Below are 20924 nucleotides of genomic sequence, written 5' to 3' on the forward strand. Positions count from 1 at the left end.
TTGCCTGTTTGTGCGTAGTTAGGTGATATAAGCATGAGTGCCATATGACATGAGATGATTTCAGAGGACATTATCAATCAATCAATCAATTTATTATTTAAAGTGCAAAATCACCATGGTACATGGTCTCAATACACTTTACAGTAAAAACAAGAACAATAATAGCAGACAATAAAAATAAAAATAAATACAACAATAGTAGAAATAAGAGTAAAACACCAGAGGAGAGTGATAAAATTAGTTAGTGTTCACCAAAGTATTGGGTAAAAAGGTATGTTTTAAGACGAGACTTAAAAATCGCAGTGGATGTAGCATCTCTGATGTCTTGTGGAAGGCCATTCCATAAGAGAGGAGCACGGTAGGAAAAGGCCCTGCCACCAGCTGACTTTTTACTGATATATGGGATGACCAGGAGGTTTGAACCAAGAGAACGAAGAGGACGTGACGGAGTGTAGGGAGTAAGTAGTTCTGTTAAATACAGTGGTGCAAGTCCATTCAAGGCCTTATAGGTTAAAAGAAGAACCTTAAAATCAGCTCTAGCTTGAATGGGCAGCCAATGTAAGGATGCCAGGACCGGAGTTATGTGGCAAAATTTACCTGATTTCATTAAAAGTCTAGCGGCTGAGTTTTGTACAAGCTGGAGACTCCTGGTAGTGCAGATGGGGAGGCCGGAAAAAAGGACATTACAGTAGTCTAAACGGGAGGACACAAGGGCATGGAGAACCACCTCGGCGCTACGCCGGGATAGAGAAGGGCGGATTTTGGCAATATTCCGCAGGTGAAAGAAAGCTATTTTGGTGATTTCTTTAATGTGGGACTGAAAAGTCAGGGTTGGATCAAAGGTAACACCGAGGTTTCTGATGCGAGTGCTTTCAGAGATGAAACAACCGTCAATATTGAGACCAAGACCCTGGGATAAGTATTTATAATTATTTGGCTTGATTACCATCAGATCAGACTTAGTAGTATTGAGCATGAGAAAGTTGTGGCTCATCCAGATCTTGATTTGATTTACACATGTTTCCAGATTCAGTATTTGAGAGGGGTCATTAGGTTGCAGTGGAATGTATAGTTGTGTATCATCGGCATAGAAATGGAACTGTATACCGTATTCAGCAATTATTCTACCCAGAGGAAGCATGTAAATAGAAAACAGCAAAGGGCCCAGGACAGACCCCTGAGGCACACCAGCTATAACTGTAGAGGATTTGGACAAGGAGTTATTAAAACTGACGCATTGTGTTCTGCCAGATAAGTAGGACTGGAACCATGAGAGCGCCAGCCCATGAACACCAACATAATGTTCCAGTCGGTCCAGAAGCACATCATGATCTACAGTATCGAAGGCCGAACTTAAATCAAGAAGCAAAAGTAAGGAAGCTGATCCAGAGTCAGCAGTAACAAGTAGGTCATTTACTACTCTAGTTAGGGCAGTTTCAGTAGAGTGACAAGAGCGGAAACCAGATTGTAATTTTTCAAAGTGGTTGTTGGCAGAAAGGTGGGCAGTCAGTTGATCAGCAACAACTCTCTCAAGTATTTTGGAGAAAAAGGGGAGAGTGGAGACAGGTCGGTAATTAGCAAGAACCAGAGAATCGCTATTGGGTTTCTTGAGGAGTGGTTTAATGATAGCATTATGACTTCTGTGTTCTGTACATCTTGTTATGTTATGTTATGTTTATTTATTTGATATGGACATCACAAATACATTAAGACTGTTCCAGTAGACAGACCAGATGCTTTGCTTGAGTGTGTTTAGCACAAGTGCTAATTTTCAACACCAGTCCATAGGCGGCTAATCTAAAAATACAGAACATATTATCAACAGTATTAGATAAAACCAAGTGCATGACACTACATCATGACAGTAGCATACTAAAAAATACAGAGCACAAGATCAACGAGAGGAGATTGAGCAAACAGAAATCAAAATAGTAACAATAAAAAAGTCCATATTTATACATGTGAGCATTGTTGTTTTGCTTTAAACCATGCTTTTAGTCCTCTGTTAAACGAGTTTGTGTCAGTCTCCAGTTTCAGGTGAGTGGGTAAAATGTTCCATAGGTTAACCCCTTTTATTGAAAAGGCAGACTGTCCAAATGATGTTGTACACTTGGGAACAATGCAGTCGCCAATGTGGGAGGCTCGTGTGTTTACTCGGCTTGTGCTACAGCGTCTTTTTATCAGTGCAGAAAACAGGGATGATACACAGTTATGAAGACATTTAAAAACGAGTCTGATATTACAGTAAATTATAAAGTTTTCAAATGCAAGAAGGTTGTGTCTTCTCAGGTTGCCGCAGTGGTGCCATCTCATTGGTTTTTTAATCCATAATTTTTATTGCTTGTGTGATACTCACAAAAGTGTTTTGTTGAAATATTATTATTGTTTCATTTCATCTGAAGTCACTTCTTGGTTTATTGCCACTGTTATCATTTTATTTTACTATTTTATCCTGCTAAGTAGAGTAAGAAAGAGAAACACACAATGACTTGAGGTTGCGGGAAACGGACACAGGGTGGCAGCACTTACCGGCGGCGTCACTGGGACTGTTTGCAGTGCATCGCGGAAGTGAAGCCCATAATCCGATGGACTTGGAGAATGAGCAGTAGCTGTCCTGTTTCTCTTATTGCTGTCCTGTGTTTCCAGTTTACAGCACTCCAGTCAAGATTATCTATATATCTGTCAGCGGCGGCCTAGCTGGGACCCGCTACAGATTCTTGGGGGCTCGTCCGGGATTCTTCGGTGCCATCATCAGACGGTGTTGCCAGCCGTGAGGGGAACGAGGAGTCATCATGTCGGATGGTGGGAGGAGAAGCCTGGTGTGGGACATCAGGAAGAGCTTACTCACCTTGTCAACTGAAGAGCTTCTTCGGGTCGCCGGAGCGGTGGATCCATCGTTGGATGTGCACCAGACAGAGCTTAAGGAGGGAGATCAGGAGGTGTATTACGACCACATTCACTCGTTCATGTATAGCAAGCAGTTACTTGAAACAGAAGACCAGGGAATGGTCCAGTTGCTGATGTTAAACGACATTATTGATGATATAGTGGAAAGTCGTGACAATGGTATACCACTGCTAGATGTAAAGGATGATTCTGAGGTAAATGCTATTCCAAGTGGTGAAAAGTCTGTTGACCTTGTTGGTTTGTCTGATGGTTCTGTCATTATCCAAACACCTGCAAAAATCACCACTGACACCCACATTCAGAGTCACCACACACCCATTTCAGTCAGTACTGCATCACCTAGTGATAGTGCTTCACCAGATTTAGGCTCAGTTAAAGCTACAGTGTTAAATGCACCTGACACAGCGAACGCTGATTTGCTTAAAGTGCTCGCTAGCTATGAAGAGCTGAGCAAGAAACTCATACAGAGTATACCAGCACATGTTACACCGTCACAGACACATGTGCCCCTGCCCTCTGTCCTGTCCAGGCAGGCAAGCAGCAATCCACCGGGTGAACCTGCCTCCCAGTCAGCTCGCGAGGGGATGGTGTCATCGAGGGAACTCAGTTACCTACCCAGGAGAGAGTTCAAAGTTCAAGGCGGTCAGGTTGGTGATCAATCCTCTGACATCACCTACAATAATGTCTGCAAGCAGATTGATGATGGAATCAGGGAGGGATTTTCTGATTCAGAGATTGTTCGTGGTGTGCTCAAGATCATAAAACCAGGCATACAACCAGAATAGGACACAATCTAAACGTGGAAAATCCTATGGCTGTCCAAGCTGTATGGAACAAGACAGACAAGACTGTAAACATTGTTTCATATGTGGGGATGATGGACACCGTTCAACCGGCTGTCTGAAACGGCCAAAGAGGCAGGGAAACTTCAACCGGCCACTGGAGGGGGACATCTAGTGACCGAGGCTGAAAGTAAGTCCCAACAGGTAAACGAGGCCAAAAGTGACAAGACACGCCTCTCCTCACCCCCGACCCCAGTAATGATAAGCACACAAAGTCACTGCACACAAGTAGCACAGCCCCCTCCTCAACTACCACGTGTAGCTAAAGCCAGAGCGGTTGCTAGTTTCATTGGTAAAAAGGCCCTAGTTCAGAGCTATCTAAATGGCTTACCTGTCACCTCACTGCTTGACTCCGGGTCACAAGTCAGTATAATCAGCCGTGCCTGGAAAGAAGAATACTTACCTGACCTCAGCACTCACTCAGTTTCCGAGATCTTAGGGGAGGAGGAACTGAGAGTCACTGCAGCAAATGGTGGTCTTGTTCCATATGATGGGTGGGTTAATATTACAGTGAACTTACCAGGGAATTTGGACCCCAATCTGTCCATTAGTGTCCAATTTCTCATCAGCAGTTACCCCATGGACAGACCATTGATAGGCTTTAATGTTTTGGAAGTGTTAATTTGTGGCCAACCAGAGAAGCTAATGCCAGTACTTGTTAGCCTTCTTAGCAATGCCATATCTGTCCCCAGCGAAACAGCTGAAGCTCTCGTCAACTTTGTTCAGACATCAAAGTTAGTAATGCAGCAGGGGCGTGTGAGAACAGGGGCCAAAGACATCGTACTCCCAGCTGGTCAAGTGTCATGGGTGAAGTGTCGGGTCCCTTCAAACATGGACGCCTCTACCCGATTAGTGTTGTTTGAAGCAGATGAAGACTGTCTGTCATCTGGACAGTGGGATGTAGGGCCAGGTTTGTTACAAATCCAGAACCCAAACAAACCCTATGTCACCATTCCAATTGGCAACAACACCAATCATGACATCCCAATACCGCGTAAAACAGCGCTAGGGATCCTGCAGCATGTTGAAAATGTTGTGGAAGCAGATATCCTGGACAAATCACCGCCTGCAGCGATTGTGAGTGAGGTCACCACCACTCATGTCAGCAGTTCAGACCCACCCCTGTGGCACCCATCTGTAAACCTCGACCACCTGGAGGAAGAACAGCAGGAGGCTGCTAGGAGGATGCTGTATGAGGAATCAAACGCTTTTGCAAGAGATGGAGATGACATCGGCTGTATCCCAAATCTGCAGATGGTGATCAACCTGAAAGACGACGTCCCTGTACAGAGAACGTACACATCTATTCCCAAACCACTGTTTAAAGAGGTAAAAGAGTACATTCAAGATCTTATTGTAAAGGGATGGATAGTGAAATCTAAGTCTTCCTACTCTGCTCCAGTGGTGTGTGTGAGGAAGAAGGACGGCACTCTACGTCTCTGTATAGATTATCGCCTCCTAAACCAAAAAACAGTACCTGACAGGCATCCACTGCCGCGAATACAGGATTTGACAGACACGCTGGGTGGATATTCAGTGTTCAGCATACTTGACCAAGGTAAAGCTTACCACCAGGGGTTTGTAGCAGAAGGGTCACGCCATCTCACCGCCTTCATCACACCCTGGGGGCTTTACGAATGGACAAGAATCCCATTCGGACTTTCTAATGCACCTGCGGCTTTCCAGAGGAGCATGGAGGAGATGTTGGGCTCCCTGCGAGACGAGTGTTGCATCCCGTACTTGGACGACCTACTCTGCTACTCCAGATCCTTCAGTGACCACGTGGAGGTGATCCGCAGGGTCCTTGTAGCACTGCAGCACCATGGGGTGAAGCTACGGGCAGAGAAGTGCGAGATGTTCCAGAAGGAGGTCCGCTATGTTGGACGCTTGGTGTCGACCGAAGGAGTTCGAGTTGACCCCAAAGACATCGACGCGGTGCTGGCTTTAAAAAACAAACCACCCCGAACAGTTGGTGAACTCCGACAGGTCCTCGGTTTCCTGAGCTATTATCGCTCCTATGTACAGGATTTTGCTAAAATAGCGAAACCGCTGTATGAGTTGCTCCAAGTTAAGTCCTCAATGCCCCAACTCCTTCCACGTCACTCCAAGTCCAAGGGTCCCCAACTCCCGTCCAAAACACCTATTGAGTGGAAGGCTGAACACCAAAGCACTCTGGAAAGGCTAATCAGTATGCTGACCAACCCCCCGGTCCTCGCGTACCCCAACTTCGAGGAACCATTCGTCCTGCACACCGATGCCTCGGAGAAAGGGCTCGGCGCAATCCTCTATCAGCAGCAAGGTGGGAAAATGCGAGTGATCGGATATGGATCAAGAACTCTGACACCGGCGGAAAGGAACTACAGGCTCCACAGTGGAAAACTCGAGTTCCTGGCTCTGAAGTGGGCAGTGTGCGAGAAATTCAGAGATTATCTCTTCTACGCTCTACATTTTACCATCTACACTGATAATAACCCACTTACCTACGTCATGAGCACCGCAAAACTCAATGCAGTTGGGCATCGCTGGGTTGGAGAATTGTCAGAGTTCCGCTTCAACATAAAATACAGACCTGGAAAAAACAATATCGACGCCGATACACTCTCACGCATCCCACTCGATATTGACAACTATGTCGCCACATGCACTGAGGAGCTGTCTCAGGACGTGCTGCATGCAACCTGGGAAGGAGGCAGAGCAGCTCAGAAGAAGGATGTTGCATGGCTAGCTGCACTTTACACCTCCTCTGCTGATGTAATGCCACAGCCTCATCCACTTTTGCCTGAAATAAGCCTCGAAGACGGGATGACCCTGAGATAGGGGAAATAATGAAACTGAAAGAGACCAATAACATTCTCACTAATGAGGTCAGAAGGTCAGTGGGTGGGCTCACTCGTAAGCTCCTTCATGAGTGGAGTCAACTACATGTGGAGAATGGAGTCCTGTACCGCCGGACATCAGAAAGAAAACAGTTAGTCCTACCTGTCAAGTACCGGTCAGTTGCCCTGAAACATCTCCATGACAACATGGGACACGTTGGGACAGAACGTGTGCTCCACCTCGCCAGAGAATGTTTCTATTGGCCGTACATGAAGAAATGTATAGAGGATTATGTCACAAGAAAATGCAGCTGCATAAAACAAAAAAAACCCACCACACATGTTCGTGCACCAATGGGTGGCCTGACCTCTTCTTCCCCTCTTGATCTGGTTTGCATAGACTATTTACACCTGGAGAAGAGCAAAGGAGGCTTTGAGTACATTTTGGTAGTAATTGACCATTTTACCAGATTCGCTCAGGCTTACCCAACCAAAAACAGATCAGGACAAACTGCAGCTGAACGAATATACAACGACTACATACCTCGTCTTGGCTATCCAAATCGTCTCCACCATGATCAAGGACGCGAGTTCGAAAACTACCTTTTCCGCACCCTTGGACGGCTATCAGGTGTCGGACACTCACGGACATCTCCATACCATCCCCAGTGCAACCCCGCGGAGCGGTTCAACCGCACATTGCTTCAAATGTTACGGACACTGACAGACAGAGAAAAGGAGAGATGGAAGGAACATTTACCACAAATGATACATGCATACAACTGCACTCGTCACGAGTCCACTGGGTACTCACCCCATTACCTGCTCTATGGACAACACCCTCGTCTCCCTGTGGATCTTTTGTTCGGATTATTGGAAAGCACCGGATCAGTGACACACAGAGGATATGCAGAGAAATGGTCAAAGAGGATGACAGAAGCGTACAAGATAGCAAATAAAGCCAGCTTGTCATCAAGTGCAAAGAACAAGTCCTACTATGACCAAAAAGCGAGGGGAGTGGTCCTCAAATCAGGAGATCGAGTGCTGGTTCGAAACATGGGTGAGCGAGGTGGACCCAGTAAACTTTGTTCCTACTGGGAAAAGAAGATTTATGTGGTGAAGGAGCAAATCTCTGATAATCCTGTATTTGTCATTCATCCTGAGGGAGACCCAAGTGCGAGAAACAGAACCATACACAGAAACTTGCTACTTTTAGTCAATGACTTACCTGTCGAAGGCCCAGCGCAGTCAGCCGATCCGGCCTTAACACCCCCTCAGAGACAAAAACAACCTCAAAAGAGGGCAAGCCCTACCAACAATGATGTGATGTCAGACACTGATGATGAGGATGAGGGGACGGGAGGTTATTGGTTGAGAACACCTGTCGTCAGGATGGAAAGTGATCAATCTGGACCTGGCAGATCAACAGCCTCAGGAGGAGGGCAAATGTCAGTATCACAGCCATTTCCTCCTGCAGCAGTCCCTGTTCAGACCCTGAGGAAACCATCCATGACCCACAAGGAACATTCAAATGCAGTACCAAGGAGAGAAACTGTACCTGTGGATGCATACTTACCGGATGAGACAAACTTACCTGAAAGAGACGATACACACACGGATGAGACAAACTTACCTGGAAGAGAGCTCAAACAAACCCCTGTAAAAGAAAGAGAAGCAGAATTAGTGGCTGATGAATCACAGACAAATGAACAACATGATGTCGTGCACCTACCTCAGCCTGAAGAGGATGAGCAAAATGACCATGCTGAACAAATACAGGTGGAAAGAGCGGATTCTCCCTTTATAAGGACTTTGCCTGTAGAAGATGAACACAGAGAGGTGAGGAGGTCAGCCAGGGAGAGGAGACCAAGACCAACTTTCACTTATGAGTCACTGGGCCAACCTTCAATACAAACCCATGTAGACTCTATCTCCTCCCTACCTTTCATGCCACACATGACCAGACAGTTCATCTCACCTGTTCCTTACACGCCACAGATGTACATGCCTTACACATACTACATACCATTCAACACACAAGTTTATTAAAGAAAGATACAGAGAAAACATTTTTTTTGGGGTTGTACCAAATGGCGGGAGCCATTTTTGTTTGTCGGGGTAGATGTGATACTCACAAAAGTGTTTTGTTGAAATATTATTATTGTTTCATTTCATCTGAAGTCACTTCTTGGTTTATTGCCACTGTTATCATTTTATTTTACTATTTTATCCTGCTAAGTAGAGTAAGAAAGAGAAACACACAATGACTTGAGGTTGCGGGAAATGGACACAGGGTGGCAGCACTTACCGGCGGCGTCACTGGGACTGTTTGCAGTGCATCGCGGAAGTGAAGCCCATAATCCGATGGACTTGGAGAATGAGCAGTAGCTGTCCTGTTTCTCTTATTGCTGTCCTGTGTTTCCAGTTTACAGCACTCCAGTCAAGATTATCTATATATCTGTCAGCGGCGGCCTAGCTGGGACCCGCTACACTTGCTTATATATTGCTATTATGGGTTTCAAAGTGACTTGAGAGGCTTGAGACCAAGACGTGATGCAATATGACAAATGAGAGAGAATCATAGCATGCATGTAGAGTTGTGCAGCTTTACATGACAGGTCTCTTGGAATAAAACGAAAACAATTGAGATTTGGTTTAACCTTCTTGCAGATGTGATGTACTTGTTTATCAAATTTAAAATGTTTGTCTAGTGTAATCCCCAGGTATTTAACCTCATTCACCACAGTAATTATTTCATTTTTGATCTTCACCTCAAACAGATCGTTCACAGGCCTATTGCGAATAGAAATACACATAGAAACAGTTTTCTTGACATTCAGGGTTAAGTGAGACATTTCAAGCCAGTGAGTGACTCTCTTAAGTGCTTGCGTGAGGTGGTCAGCTGCTTTGCTAGCTGTTTTAGCAGATGCATAGATGACTGTATCGTCAGCGTACATCTGGCAGCTGACACCTGGACAACTTAGTGGCAGGTCATTGATGTACATAGTGAACAACAGTGGTCCAAGTATGGACCCCTGTGGTACTCCCATGTTGTTGGTGAGAAGTTGGGATTTTTCCCCATTTACCTTGACACACTGTTGTCTTTCCCCCAGATATGATTTAAACCACTGAGTGGCATCTGTAGACATTTTAAAACGTTTTAACTTGGCCAAGAGGACACTGTGGTCGACAGTGTCGAAAGCCTTTTTGAGGTCCAAGAACACTGTCCCCACAACATGTCCCTTGACCATTAGACCCTTGACCCTCTCAATAAGATAACAGTTGGCTAATTCTGTGGAATATTTAGGCCTGAATCCAAATTGCTGTGGATGGAGCAGTTGGTTGGTCTCCAAATAATCCGTCAGTTGTATCGCAACAATCTTCTCCAGGACTTTTGAGACTACAGGGAGAATAGCAATAGGCCTATAGTTACTCGCCATGTCTTTGTCTCCCGACTTGTAAATAGGAGCAATAATTGCTGTTTTCCAGCTTTCTGTGAATGTGCTTGTTCTTATTGAGAGGTTCACTAAATAAGTAATAGGCAACAACAAGTCTTTCTGATATTTCTTAATTAAACCTGCATTTAAATCATTAATATCCTTTGACATTGAGTTGTTCATATTTGCAACAACCTTTTTAACTGTATCACTGGATACCTCTTTAATGCAAAAGCCTGAGGAGACATTATCACATTCTTCAGGGGATATCTCAGGGTCAGCTGAATTAAAATGACTAGCAAGTTTGTCTTTGTAAGATAGGACATGACCTGTCTTTTGTCTATGGTATGATTCCTCCTCCTTAAAAGGGAGATTCCTGCTAGACTCAGGGGGCCCTAGCTTCGTAGACCAGGCGCAGTCAGCTTTCAGCGCACCTGCGCCGCGCCGACGGGGTGTGACCGCCTGGACTTTGCAAGTTTCGTGCACCACGCAGGCTCGCGCAGGCACACCTCCCGTCTCGCCCACCGGCGCAAGTGGGAAAGAGGGAGGAGAAGAAGGCATGAGTGGGAGACGAGGAGGAGACGAGGCATGGACTGGGATTAATACAGCCGATTCAGATCTTCACCAATCAAATGAGCTCCTCTGCCTGTGAGGCCTCGGTGACGTGTGCGCACTGCGCACAGTCAGCCAAACTTCCACTCCGCCAGCTGTGATTCGCATTGAATGAATGGACTTTATTTACGCCTTGCGCCGAAAGTAGACCAGGTTGGAGCTGGCGAGCTTTCAGCGCAGTCTCGGCGAGGCTTTTTGCCACGAAACTTCCACTACGCCAAGCTGAATCTGTGACGCCTCCCCCTGCTGCGCCGCCACACCCATCTTGGCGCAGGCGATCCACCAAACTGCCAAACTGACGCTGCGCAAGGCTGCGCGGGTCGAAACTTGCATTGCGCCGGCTCCGCCACCCTGCGCCGCCACCCTGCGCCGCCCTGCGCTGCGCCACGAAACTAGGGCCCAGGGTCGTTCCTGCTGTCTCTGAGCCTTTGCATCAGAAGGCAAGCGTGAACATTATTTTCCTCTGCAGACGAAAATACTTTGTTGAATAAACCTCTGAGAAAAAGCTGATCCTGGTTATTGATCTTTATTGGGCAGATTCTTTTTTCCACAACAGTACCTAGCCTTCAACAGCCAGCTACGCGGGCCACGTTCAGCCTCAGTCAGTTTGGAGGTGAAGTGCAGGCGTGTCGTTCTCCCGTCTCTTCTGATCTCAGCCACAGGAGTGAGGGTGGCTACCTGCTAAAAGGACGGAAAACAGAGCAAAATCCTGAGTTGAACAGTGATAAAAACACAAATCCAGCGCAATTACCTACTGGAAATCCGGAGCCGAATGACTAAACGGAGGAGACGAGTTACGTCCACCTTACATCTGGTGAGCCGTTGCAAGCTCCAACGTCGACGAGCTCGGTTTTGAAGTACAGAGAAACGGTCAGGTTTTGAGAGGACGGGGAAAGGACGTGATCCCGGTTGTGACAGATGGCAAGCCAAGAACTTTGAAGTAGAGACACAGAAGAGCAGATACACACGTACACCATCATCTGTCAATATCAATCCGTGTATCATTCGTTCATTCGTTTTTCAAAATAAAACCAAAACGAAAAAAAAACGGATAACGACTCGTTTTTTCGATTTCCGATTTTGTGCTCACATGAAAAATGTAAAAATTGGATAATGGTCGTTATCCGTTTTCGACCAGACCGTTGCTATCAGGTTGCTATGGACACCTCTCTGCCCAGAGACCGGCCCTACTCTGCCCCTGATTGGCTAATACCTGCTGTCGGTCGAGGCTGGGGAAGACACAGAACAGACAGCAAAATAAACCAACGTGGCTAGTATCATGGCCGGACTGGAGGATCATTGTGACATTATCGGACAGCTTTTTGAGGATGGCAAAACGCATGCCGAGATTTCCACCGCGCTGCAGCAGTTAGGTGTTCAGAGATGCTCGGAAATGTCAGTGAGAAGATTCTGTGCTCAACACCAACTCAGGCGAAAAAGACTTGTGTCAGACGCAGAACTGGAAACGGCAATCCTATCATCAATAGAAGAAGTAAGTGTTCACATTTTTAACATTGACAAACATATATGATTTTCATAGTCATTATTTTATGAAAATAGTTTTATTTTGTTAACACTTGAAGTGCGAAGAAACATGATCGCCAAAAAGTTTGACAAGCGCAGTTTAATGCTGCATGTGGTGTCGGAAGATCTGAGTTCCCAAGTTGGCAAGTCGTTGTGTTCGTTGTGTAAAGGCACAGGTGTGTGTGTGCGTGTGTGCGTACATGTGTGTGCGTGTGTGTATATGTGTGTAAGTGTGTGTGTGTTACTCATCAATGACATATCCAAGACTAATAATTACGATTTGCATTTAGTATATTGGAATTAATCCCCTTTCATGCTTTTTTAACCATTTTTTTTTTAACAGGGACTCTATTTTCTGGCATTGAAGGGGTTAAAAGTCTGAAATTAATTAAATCAATGGTTCTGATCAAAGTAGATTAGAGGATTCATGCAAAAAAAACAGATTTTTTTTTTCTCAAATATGCCTTTTTTATGCCATCAAACGCGTTGGACACTTTTGTCCAATGTGGTAAATGTGCCAGTAACATGATTTTCTGAGATTTGGAAGATGTTATACAGGATTGGGTTTGGAATTCAAAAATATGTGAAAAATGATTAACCTTTACCAATTTTCAAGGCTCTTGCTAAAACCACTATGAAATAGTCACAAAATGAAAATCGGAATTGGACAAAAGTGTCTGTTGTCAGACACGAAGCACTGCATGAAAAGTGGGATTTTCGTCAGTTAGCGGCCCTGTAAATTCCCGTGGAAGTTCAGGTTTACGACTGCAAACGGCAATTTGCAGGAAACACCGAAAACTGACGTAAATTGCCGGGAATTGACGTGGGCCTTGCTTGGCAGTTGTCCCCCCATGCCCCCCCTCCCCGTAATCCTAGGGGAGGCTTTAACATGTAAATGAAAATGCTGTGAGCTATACAAATGCAAATCAGGGTAGCAGGGGGAGTTTTCCCCCAGGTGACATTTTTCTGAAAGGTGTTAACTTTATTTCATCTTCATTCAAAGATATAACTTCATTTCATCTTCATTCAAAGATACACAAAACAATTTGCTTCAACAATTACTTTTAATCAGGCTTTGGCACAAAGGTAAAATGTACATTCATGCAAACAACATTACAGTCTCCTAGAGCTCAACCACTGTGCATAGTGGTATGACTACAGTGACCCTTTCTTTGGTCTTGCTTAAATGCACAGTGGATGTGTTAACCACACATCTCCCAGCAATGCGCTCAACAGGCAGAAATGATGCTGGGTATGACGTGTCTGTTCCCTGCAAGCTCCAAACTTCTATTGGCTTTCCATAAAAATGTCTGTCCGGATGGGGATGAAGCCAGGAAACTTGCGCAATAACATGTTTAAATGCAGTACCTTTTGACACAACATTAACAACTATAAACTGCTTTATAATGGCTGGTCGTAGTTCTGCTAGAGGGTCAAGGATGGGTTCATAGATCATAGATCTCGGCTGTGTTAGAAATGCCATACTAACGTCCTACTCGTACTTAATTGTGACGTAAATTTGAGTACGTAGTGCGTTCACATACAATAGTATGTGAATTTGTGTACGCGAGAAATGCCCGGATGTATACTGCATTGGCAAGAATTTCAGAGTATACAGCGGACCTTGCTAAATCTACTCAACTTCCCAAAATGCATTGTGGCTCGTCTGACTTCACAAGTTTTGGATAATGGCGGACGACTGCGGTGATTCTGGCGACAGCCCGACACAAACCGCGTACACATGTAAGTATACTGTAACATGACTTTTATGTTTCCAGCTGACTTTTAAATCGTATTGATAATGAACGTTACTTTATTGTTGTTGGCATTGTACGTTAACGTTACGAATCGAAGGTCCTGGCAGCCGGCTAGCCTACTGACGCTAATTTACCACAGAGGTTAGCGAGCGCAAGCGAAGCGGAAAATGTGCCGTTTTTACCGAGGTTAACTAATAATATAGTGCATATGTTAAACCGTGGTTATATATTTACTAACGGTGATTAATAACGCCGTGCACCGTTGTCCGTTAAAGGGGCGGATGCAGACACCGGGCGCCTCATTCAGTGGAGGGAACGAGGAGGAGACGTTCACGTTCACCGGCAGCAGGAATGCTGCTCTGAGAGGCTTCACTTAAGAAAATGTGGTTTAAATGTTATAATTCTTATATCCAGGACTGCTGGAGACTCTGAGGATGTCCCAGGACTGCTGGAGACTCTCAGGATGATTGCGGTAAGAATATGTTCGGTGACTGCTAGCTAAGCTAAAATTAGCAAAGCAAGCCCAAGCTAAAAGTAGCTTAAAAGCTAATAGTCCAAGCTAAAAGTAGCATAGTAGCCTTGTAAAAGAACAAGAGAGAGGAACCAGTGTAACGTTAAGTTGCTTTGTTAAGTGTACGTTGTTGGTCTTTTACAGGAAGCAGTACGCCGGCTTCACAACTCGGAGACGAATTGTAGGCGCTACGAACCGGAGCAAGGGTACGATTTAAAGAATATGCTTTCATTCTGCTGTATAAGGAAATAGATGCGTTAACAGTAGATACCGATCTTAACTGTTCATTTTGTTTTCACAGACGAACCTCGCCTCATAACGAAGCTGTGACCTCTTACTTGCTCGGAGCTTTGTCCGCAAGTCCGGATTTCTATGACGCCGATAGTGACGCCATTGTGTGTAAGTAACTTTTACTGTTTTCTTCTTCCTTGTTTTAATTTTACTGTGACTTAAGTTTTCTTATTCATACCACTCATTTAATTGTTTTCCAGCTGCCTGTAAGACATTCTATGAAACGGTACGCAGGAGCTTCAGACACACACAGCCTGATCTCGCATCGCAGGCGGAAGCTGTGAAGACGTCAGCTCGGAGTCGTTCCAGGAGAAAGAGGGTAAGACTTATTAGATTTATTAGATCCGTTTTTGGTCAATGTGACCAAACCTACCTAAACCTATTTTTCAGGTGCATTAATAGATGTGTTGTGTCCATGCGCAGTGCATCGCGCAGTACTGATTGTCTTTATTTATTGTTTTACAGCTGCTGGAAGCGAGACGGAGTGTGCTTGCTGGCGATGAGGCGGACCGTTGGAAGTGCGCCACCACAGACATCATAGCTGTGGCTGCAGACCCTGAATTGGGACACAGCTGATGTCTGATGAGGAGGACGGCGTCGTTGGCGGGGCGTCTGGATGGATTGTGCGACAGCCAGGAGCTCACCGAGCTCTGTGCGACTCTACAGTCGCGATTAGAGAAGACTCCCAAGTACAGGGCCACGCACCGCAGGCGGCTGTAAAATTGACCAAATTCGGACAGAATGTCGCCAGTTCATTTGTTTGTTGTGTGGGCAAATTTGTACAGTTGTGTGTTGTGTTGTCAATAAAGCTCTTTCTTTGAATACTTCCTCCTGGCAATTTTTCCTTTCCTCAATAAATTCATTCATATTTATATTTATAAATATATAAATAAATAAAAATAAATGTGTGTGTATATATATATGTATAAATATACATATATATATATATATATATATATACATATATAAACATATATATATATGTATATATATATACAGTGATAGATCTGCTAACCAATCACTAGTGATTATTCTTGTTTAAAAGACCCAGTGTGACCAATAGTAACACATCTGCCAACGGGGGTGGGGTTTACATTTATAATGACTCATCAGGTTGACCAATAGTGATAGATCTGCCAACGTGGGTTGGCTTTACATTTATAATGACCAGATCTGCCAACCAATCACGAGCGATTATACTTGTTTAAAACTAGTGGTTTCATCCAATCCTGAGTGAGGATATTCAAGCCATCTCTGACCAGGCGCGGTTTCGCTGCTATTCATATGCTAATTAGAGCCTTCGCTGTGGTTCGTTTCCGACAATTTTCGGCACAGACGAACGCGGCGTTCGCAGCCTGTAAATTGTCGTTAACTCCCGAAAATTAGGGAGATTTCCGGGCGTTTACAGGGACGAAAATCCGATTAATCATGTACCTTATGTGTCTAATTTATAAAAAGTGTGTTTGAAGTTTCACATAACTTACATGACAGTTTTTGTTATAACACTTTTCATGTTAATCTTTAATTAGGCTTAGTTACATGGCTAGGCAGAAGGCTTTTGAATTACTTAATTTAACTTGTTTTTGTCTTGACAGACAGATCCAACATATGGACGAAAATTCATGACAGGATACCTGTCATCAGTTGGAGTTAGGGCAGGTGAACCTCGAGGGCGCATGGCGTCTGTCCGACTTCCCATTTGTCCGACTTCCCATTTGTCCGACTTCCCATTTCTCCGACCATACATTTCTTAATTTTTGCGTCCATTAGTCCGACTCTCTATTTATCCGACTACCCAAAATTTCGACTTCCCATTTCTCCGACCATACATTTCTATATTTTTTTGTCCATTAGTCCGACCTCCCATTTCCCCGACCTAAGTATGCCCGGTGTTACGACTCCCAGTAATTACGACAGTGTATTAGACCGACTAATCCGGCCCAGAAGCAGGATAGACTGAGATATCAACTTGTATTTTGACGGCGCCACAGTGTAGTCAAAAGTGCGTGGGTCCTGCTCCTGTTCCTTTTATTTTTTAAGACATGTGCACAGATGTGATACAGTCAGTGAAAGCTTAATTAATAAACACAAAGTCTCGGCATCCGAAGGAGGAGATGCCTTGAACGGGAAGCAGACCGTGGTGGATTTCAATCACACACTGTTGCAACTTTAGAAACTTTTATCCAGGAAAAAAAAGACTTACAAACACGGACCAAAACGGCTCCATAATACGCACAAAAATCCAAAAGAAACTAAAGTTAAAAAAAATAAAATTATAATCTCTGCATGACATTTTGTTCAGTGAAATCCACAGACAAGACGGCTGCAGAAGTAGGGCGTCAGTTTATTTTGAAAAGCGCTGGGGACAATAACCATATACTGGAGTTTGTTTTGAGGGGTGCTGGGTAGGCTGTTCCGTTAGTTTTGACTTTTGTTAACACTAGAGGTGACCCCGAATAGTCGTTGATTGGATTCGGAGGAGTCTCATTCACACCGATCACCCGGGGGGATCCCAGCCACTGCGTGGAACCCTTGGTGGACCTAGCGGACCTCGTCTCGTGTGGTGGGCATCTTTATGTGGGTCCGGGCACGACGCAGGAGAATCGGTGTCACAGCTGCCACACTCCGTGACACCGATGCCTTGCTGAGGCCGGTGCCGTCCCCCACCACCTCCAGGAAGCTCCCCACTGCGTAAAAACGCAGCGCAGCCAGGAGCTGCACCTCAGGGCTGAGGGCAAAGTTGCAGCGGGTTGCTCTCTGGATGTGTGGAGACAACAGAGTGATCAGCCGTTGGATCTCCGCACGGGCCAGCCGGTACTTTGCCTCACCAGCCCGGTCTGACAGCACGTCCAGTGGGGAGAAGTGCTGATGCACGTATGCATTTATGGAAACCGTCTGGCTTCGCGCACGGCGACGCTGTTGGTTCGCCGCGAGAATGTGCTGTATTGCAGCCATGGACTTTGGCTAGATGGCGGATAAAAACAATGATCGATATACATAAACACAACGGAGAAATGCGCCGCGGAAACAAGGAGACATCTAGTCACATCTTTACAACTTTACGCATTCGTTTTGTTGTCAGAAATAAATCGCTCACATGGGCAAGCAGGGCACCGTTGTTTAGCCCCGTTTCTCTAGTTTAAGAGGAAATAACCCGCATCTTTCTAGCGTAAACCATTACGGAGTTGTGACGCTCTAAAGAAAACATGATTATTTGTAGCGTATACGCTACAATGGGTCTCAGAGGTTGTTATATAATTTCCTTAAAACCACAGCAGTGGCGGTTCTAGACAAATTTTACTGGGGGGGCCAAGGTGGGGCCAATGTTTGATCAGAGGGGCACATTAAAAAATGGAAAGTGCCGTTCTCACTCTCATCTCGCATCCGGCAAGGCAGTGTTTGGGTGCGTCGCTCTAATTATTCCGTGTAGAGCGCTGAGTCACATTAGTTCCGCTTTTGGCGCTAGCGCATAAAATCGTAATAACTTGATCAATTTATTTCATTTTCATTTTATCATTCAGTCAGCTTATTCAGTCAGCTCTGGGGGGGCCACAGGGGGGGCCTGGGACATTTTTACAGGGGCACTGGCCCCTGTAGGCCCCCGTGTAGAACCGCCACTGAACCACAGCATCATAAATCACTGACAAATCAGATGTTAACATATAAAACTCAGTAACAGTCTCCCGCTCTCTCTCCCTCTGAGCAAAACTTCACTTCCCAGCCTGACACTCCTTTCTGTAATTTTACACGTTTGTTTTTACCAGTTTCCATTGTATCACGATTTATAAGCAAATGTTTATTGCAGCAAAAGGAAATGCACAATAGTAAAACACACTAATGCATACCGTAAAATACCAAATAATAGCCGGGGCGTTTATTTGTTTCAATCACTTAACAGACCAGGCGTTTATTTGGACCAGGCGTTTAATTCCTTCCTCTCAAAAATCCGGGATGAAAATGTCACAAACTTCTCCAGCTTCTCGGTGAATTCTCTGGCATCCTTCTGGTCAATAGTTGTTCGTCTTCTGCAAGTGAAGTTGTTGCGGCGGAGGAAACGATTTATCCAACCAGCACTCGCGGCAAACTCCTCATCTCTGCTGTCACTCACGGTGGCGTACATTTGTTTCATCATGATAACCCATCCCCGCATGTTTATCTCCAGCTCCTCGCTAGCCTTCTTCACCTCCACCAGGCAGCCTGGCCCTGTTGTGCGACGCATCGTCATGGAGGCCGATCAGCACCATGGACAGCTCCGCTAACAACCCGGACCTCAGCGCATCATTTGCGCACAACGTGCACCAGTGTTACTGTAATAACACAGGGGTGGGCAATATTTTATTTAAAATTAGTCAAACCATCAGCCATAGGTACTGAAGAAACATAAATATGGACTCGAGGCATTTTGTTTTACTGATCATTAAGTACCCAAATGACTGCATCAATAAATGAGGAAATGATATTCACAGACCCTATTTTAAACAAAAACATGATCATACTAGTAATGGATATTACAATTAACCACAAGAACAAACAATTCTCAATGTTGTAATGCGCTAAAAAAAAAAAAAAAAAAAACGTTTCATTGAATTACAGGTTTAAGTTTTCCACACACATCTGCATATATGAGTTTATAGTACTACACATAAAAAAACAAAGTAAAGAAAAAGCCAAAGTCCATGGCTGCAATACAGCACATTCTCGCGGCGAACCAACAGCGTCGCCGTGCGCGAAGCCAGACGGTTTCCATAAATGCATACGTGCATCAGCACTTCTCCCCACTGGACGTGCTGTCAGACCGGGCTGGTGAGGCAAAGTACCGGCTGGCCCGTGCGGAGATCCAACGGCTGATCACTCTGTTGTCTCCACACATCCAGAGAGCAACCCGCTGCAATTTTGCCCTCAGCCCTGAGGTGCAGCTCCTGGCTGCGCTGCGTTTTTACGCAGTGGGGAGCTTCACATTTAAACCATGACTGTGAATCTCCTTCGCCTCGAGCCTTTCCAAACTGACCCAGAGCCGGTTCGGTCCAAAGTCGGAATTCTGGATGGTCGGATTAAACCCTGGTCGGAATACAGAGATTATTTTGGTCGGAGCAATGGGCAGTCGGACCAATGGGCCTAGAAAAGTCGGATTAATGGGTAGTCGGAGAGATGGGCGGTCGGACTTTTGGGCCGTCGGACTGACGTATGCTCCCCGAACCTCGAGTGGGAAGGATTCTTAGAGAGGTGCACAAGCCATATAATGAGCTGCGTCGCCAGGTAAGTCATCCACATTAATTATATTCGTGAGCAAAAAGAGGATTTTTTACCTCATGAAAAGTTAAATTTAGACTTAAAGTATGCATATTAGCAGTACATGCATGTATTAGATTTGTAAATATTTTGAATATCTTAGCTGATTTAATGTTATTGCACTTTTCATTGATTGAATTTTACTTGTTTTAGGGAGCACGTAATCTAAATCCAGTTCCTTACCACGTGGAATACATGGGCCACAAACTCCACCTAGACCAAAATGAGAAGCTGGGAATGTTTGGAGTGACACATGTCTTGGCCATTGATGGTTTCAGCAGCAAAATTGTTGCTGAATCCACAATGCCAGTGAAGAACAACCTTATTATTTATGAGGAAGTTTACAGGCAAGTACAGTCAAGGTTTGAAATAAAGTATAATAAGCACTACATAGGGTTATTGTACTGTGTTTACTTCGTGCATTTGAATGTGAAATAAATAACTAAACAAGGGATTGTATCACCTAGTCCTAAACCGAACTGAACTGAATCTTTCATATCAACATACATATATATATCCATATAATTTGCAAATTTTTCTATTACAGGAAAGCAGTTGCCAACAATGGAATGTGGGACCAGATCAGAGTGGATCATGGCAGGGAGTTTTATTTGACCCTGTACATGCAAGAAAAGCTGTCTCAACACAGACATAATGTCAACAGGCTACCTTATGTGCAGACAACTTCTTCAAGGGTGAATTTTGTCCTATTGATTACATATAAAGATAATAAGTATTTTCCATTTCATTTCATTTGTGTATGAAACAAGGACCATGCACAAATACATTAATCTCAAATGAGAAGAGATGATGTATGCCAGATCATCGATTAATTGAAAAAATAACCAACCAATTGATCGATTATTAAAATAATCATTAGTCGCAGGTCTACACAGCAGCCATGATAAAGATTTGATTGCAGGTGTAGAAGAAAACTC

At 44.7% G+C, this 20924-nt stretch overlaps 1 protein-coding gene and 1 long non-coding RNA gene across 2 annotated transcripts in view; one reads left to right on the plus strand and one right to left on the minus strand.

The window, feature by feature from the left end:
- Positions 1 to 20924, minus strand: part of LOC311020139 — a 452545-nt gene that overhangs the window by 47219 nt on the left and 384402 nt on the right. The window lies entirely within an intron of this gene.
- LOC311020420 (uncharacterized protein) overlaps positions 19882 to 20924 on the plus strand; it is a gene marked incomplete at both ends in the record, with an annotated part of 39516 nt that continues 38473 nt past the window's right edge. The window contains 3 exons of the mRNA XM_084020442.1: positions 19882 to 19953; positions 20140 to 20333; positions 20534 to 20681. Coding sequence (XP_083876568.1) covers positions 19882 to 19953; positions 20140 to 20333; positions 20534 to 20681 — 414 coding nt within the window. The remainder of the gene's footprint in view (positions 19954 to 20139; positions 20334 to 20533; positions 20682 to 20924) is intronic.

This window comes from Eutrigla gurnardus (assembly GCF_963514095.1).
Source record: "Eutrigla gurnardus genome assembly, chromosome: 10".
Lineage (NCBI taxonomy): Eukaryota > Metazoa > Chordata > Actinopteri > Perciformes > Triglidae > Eutrigla > Eutrigla gurnardus.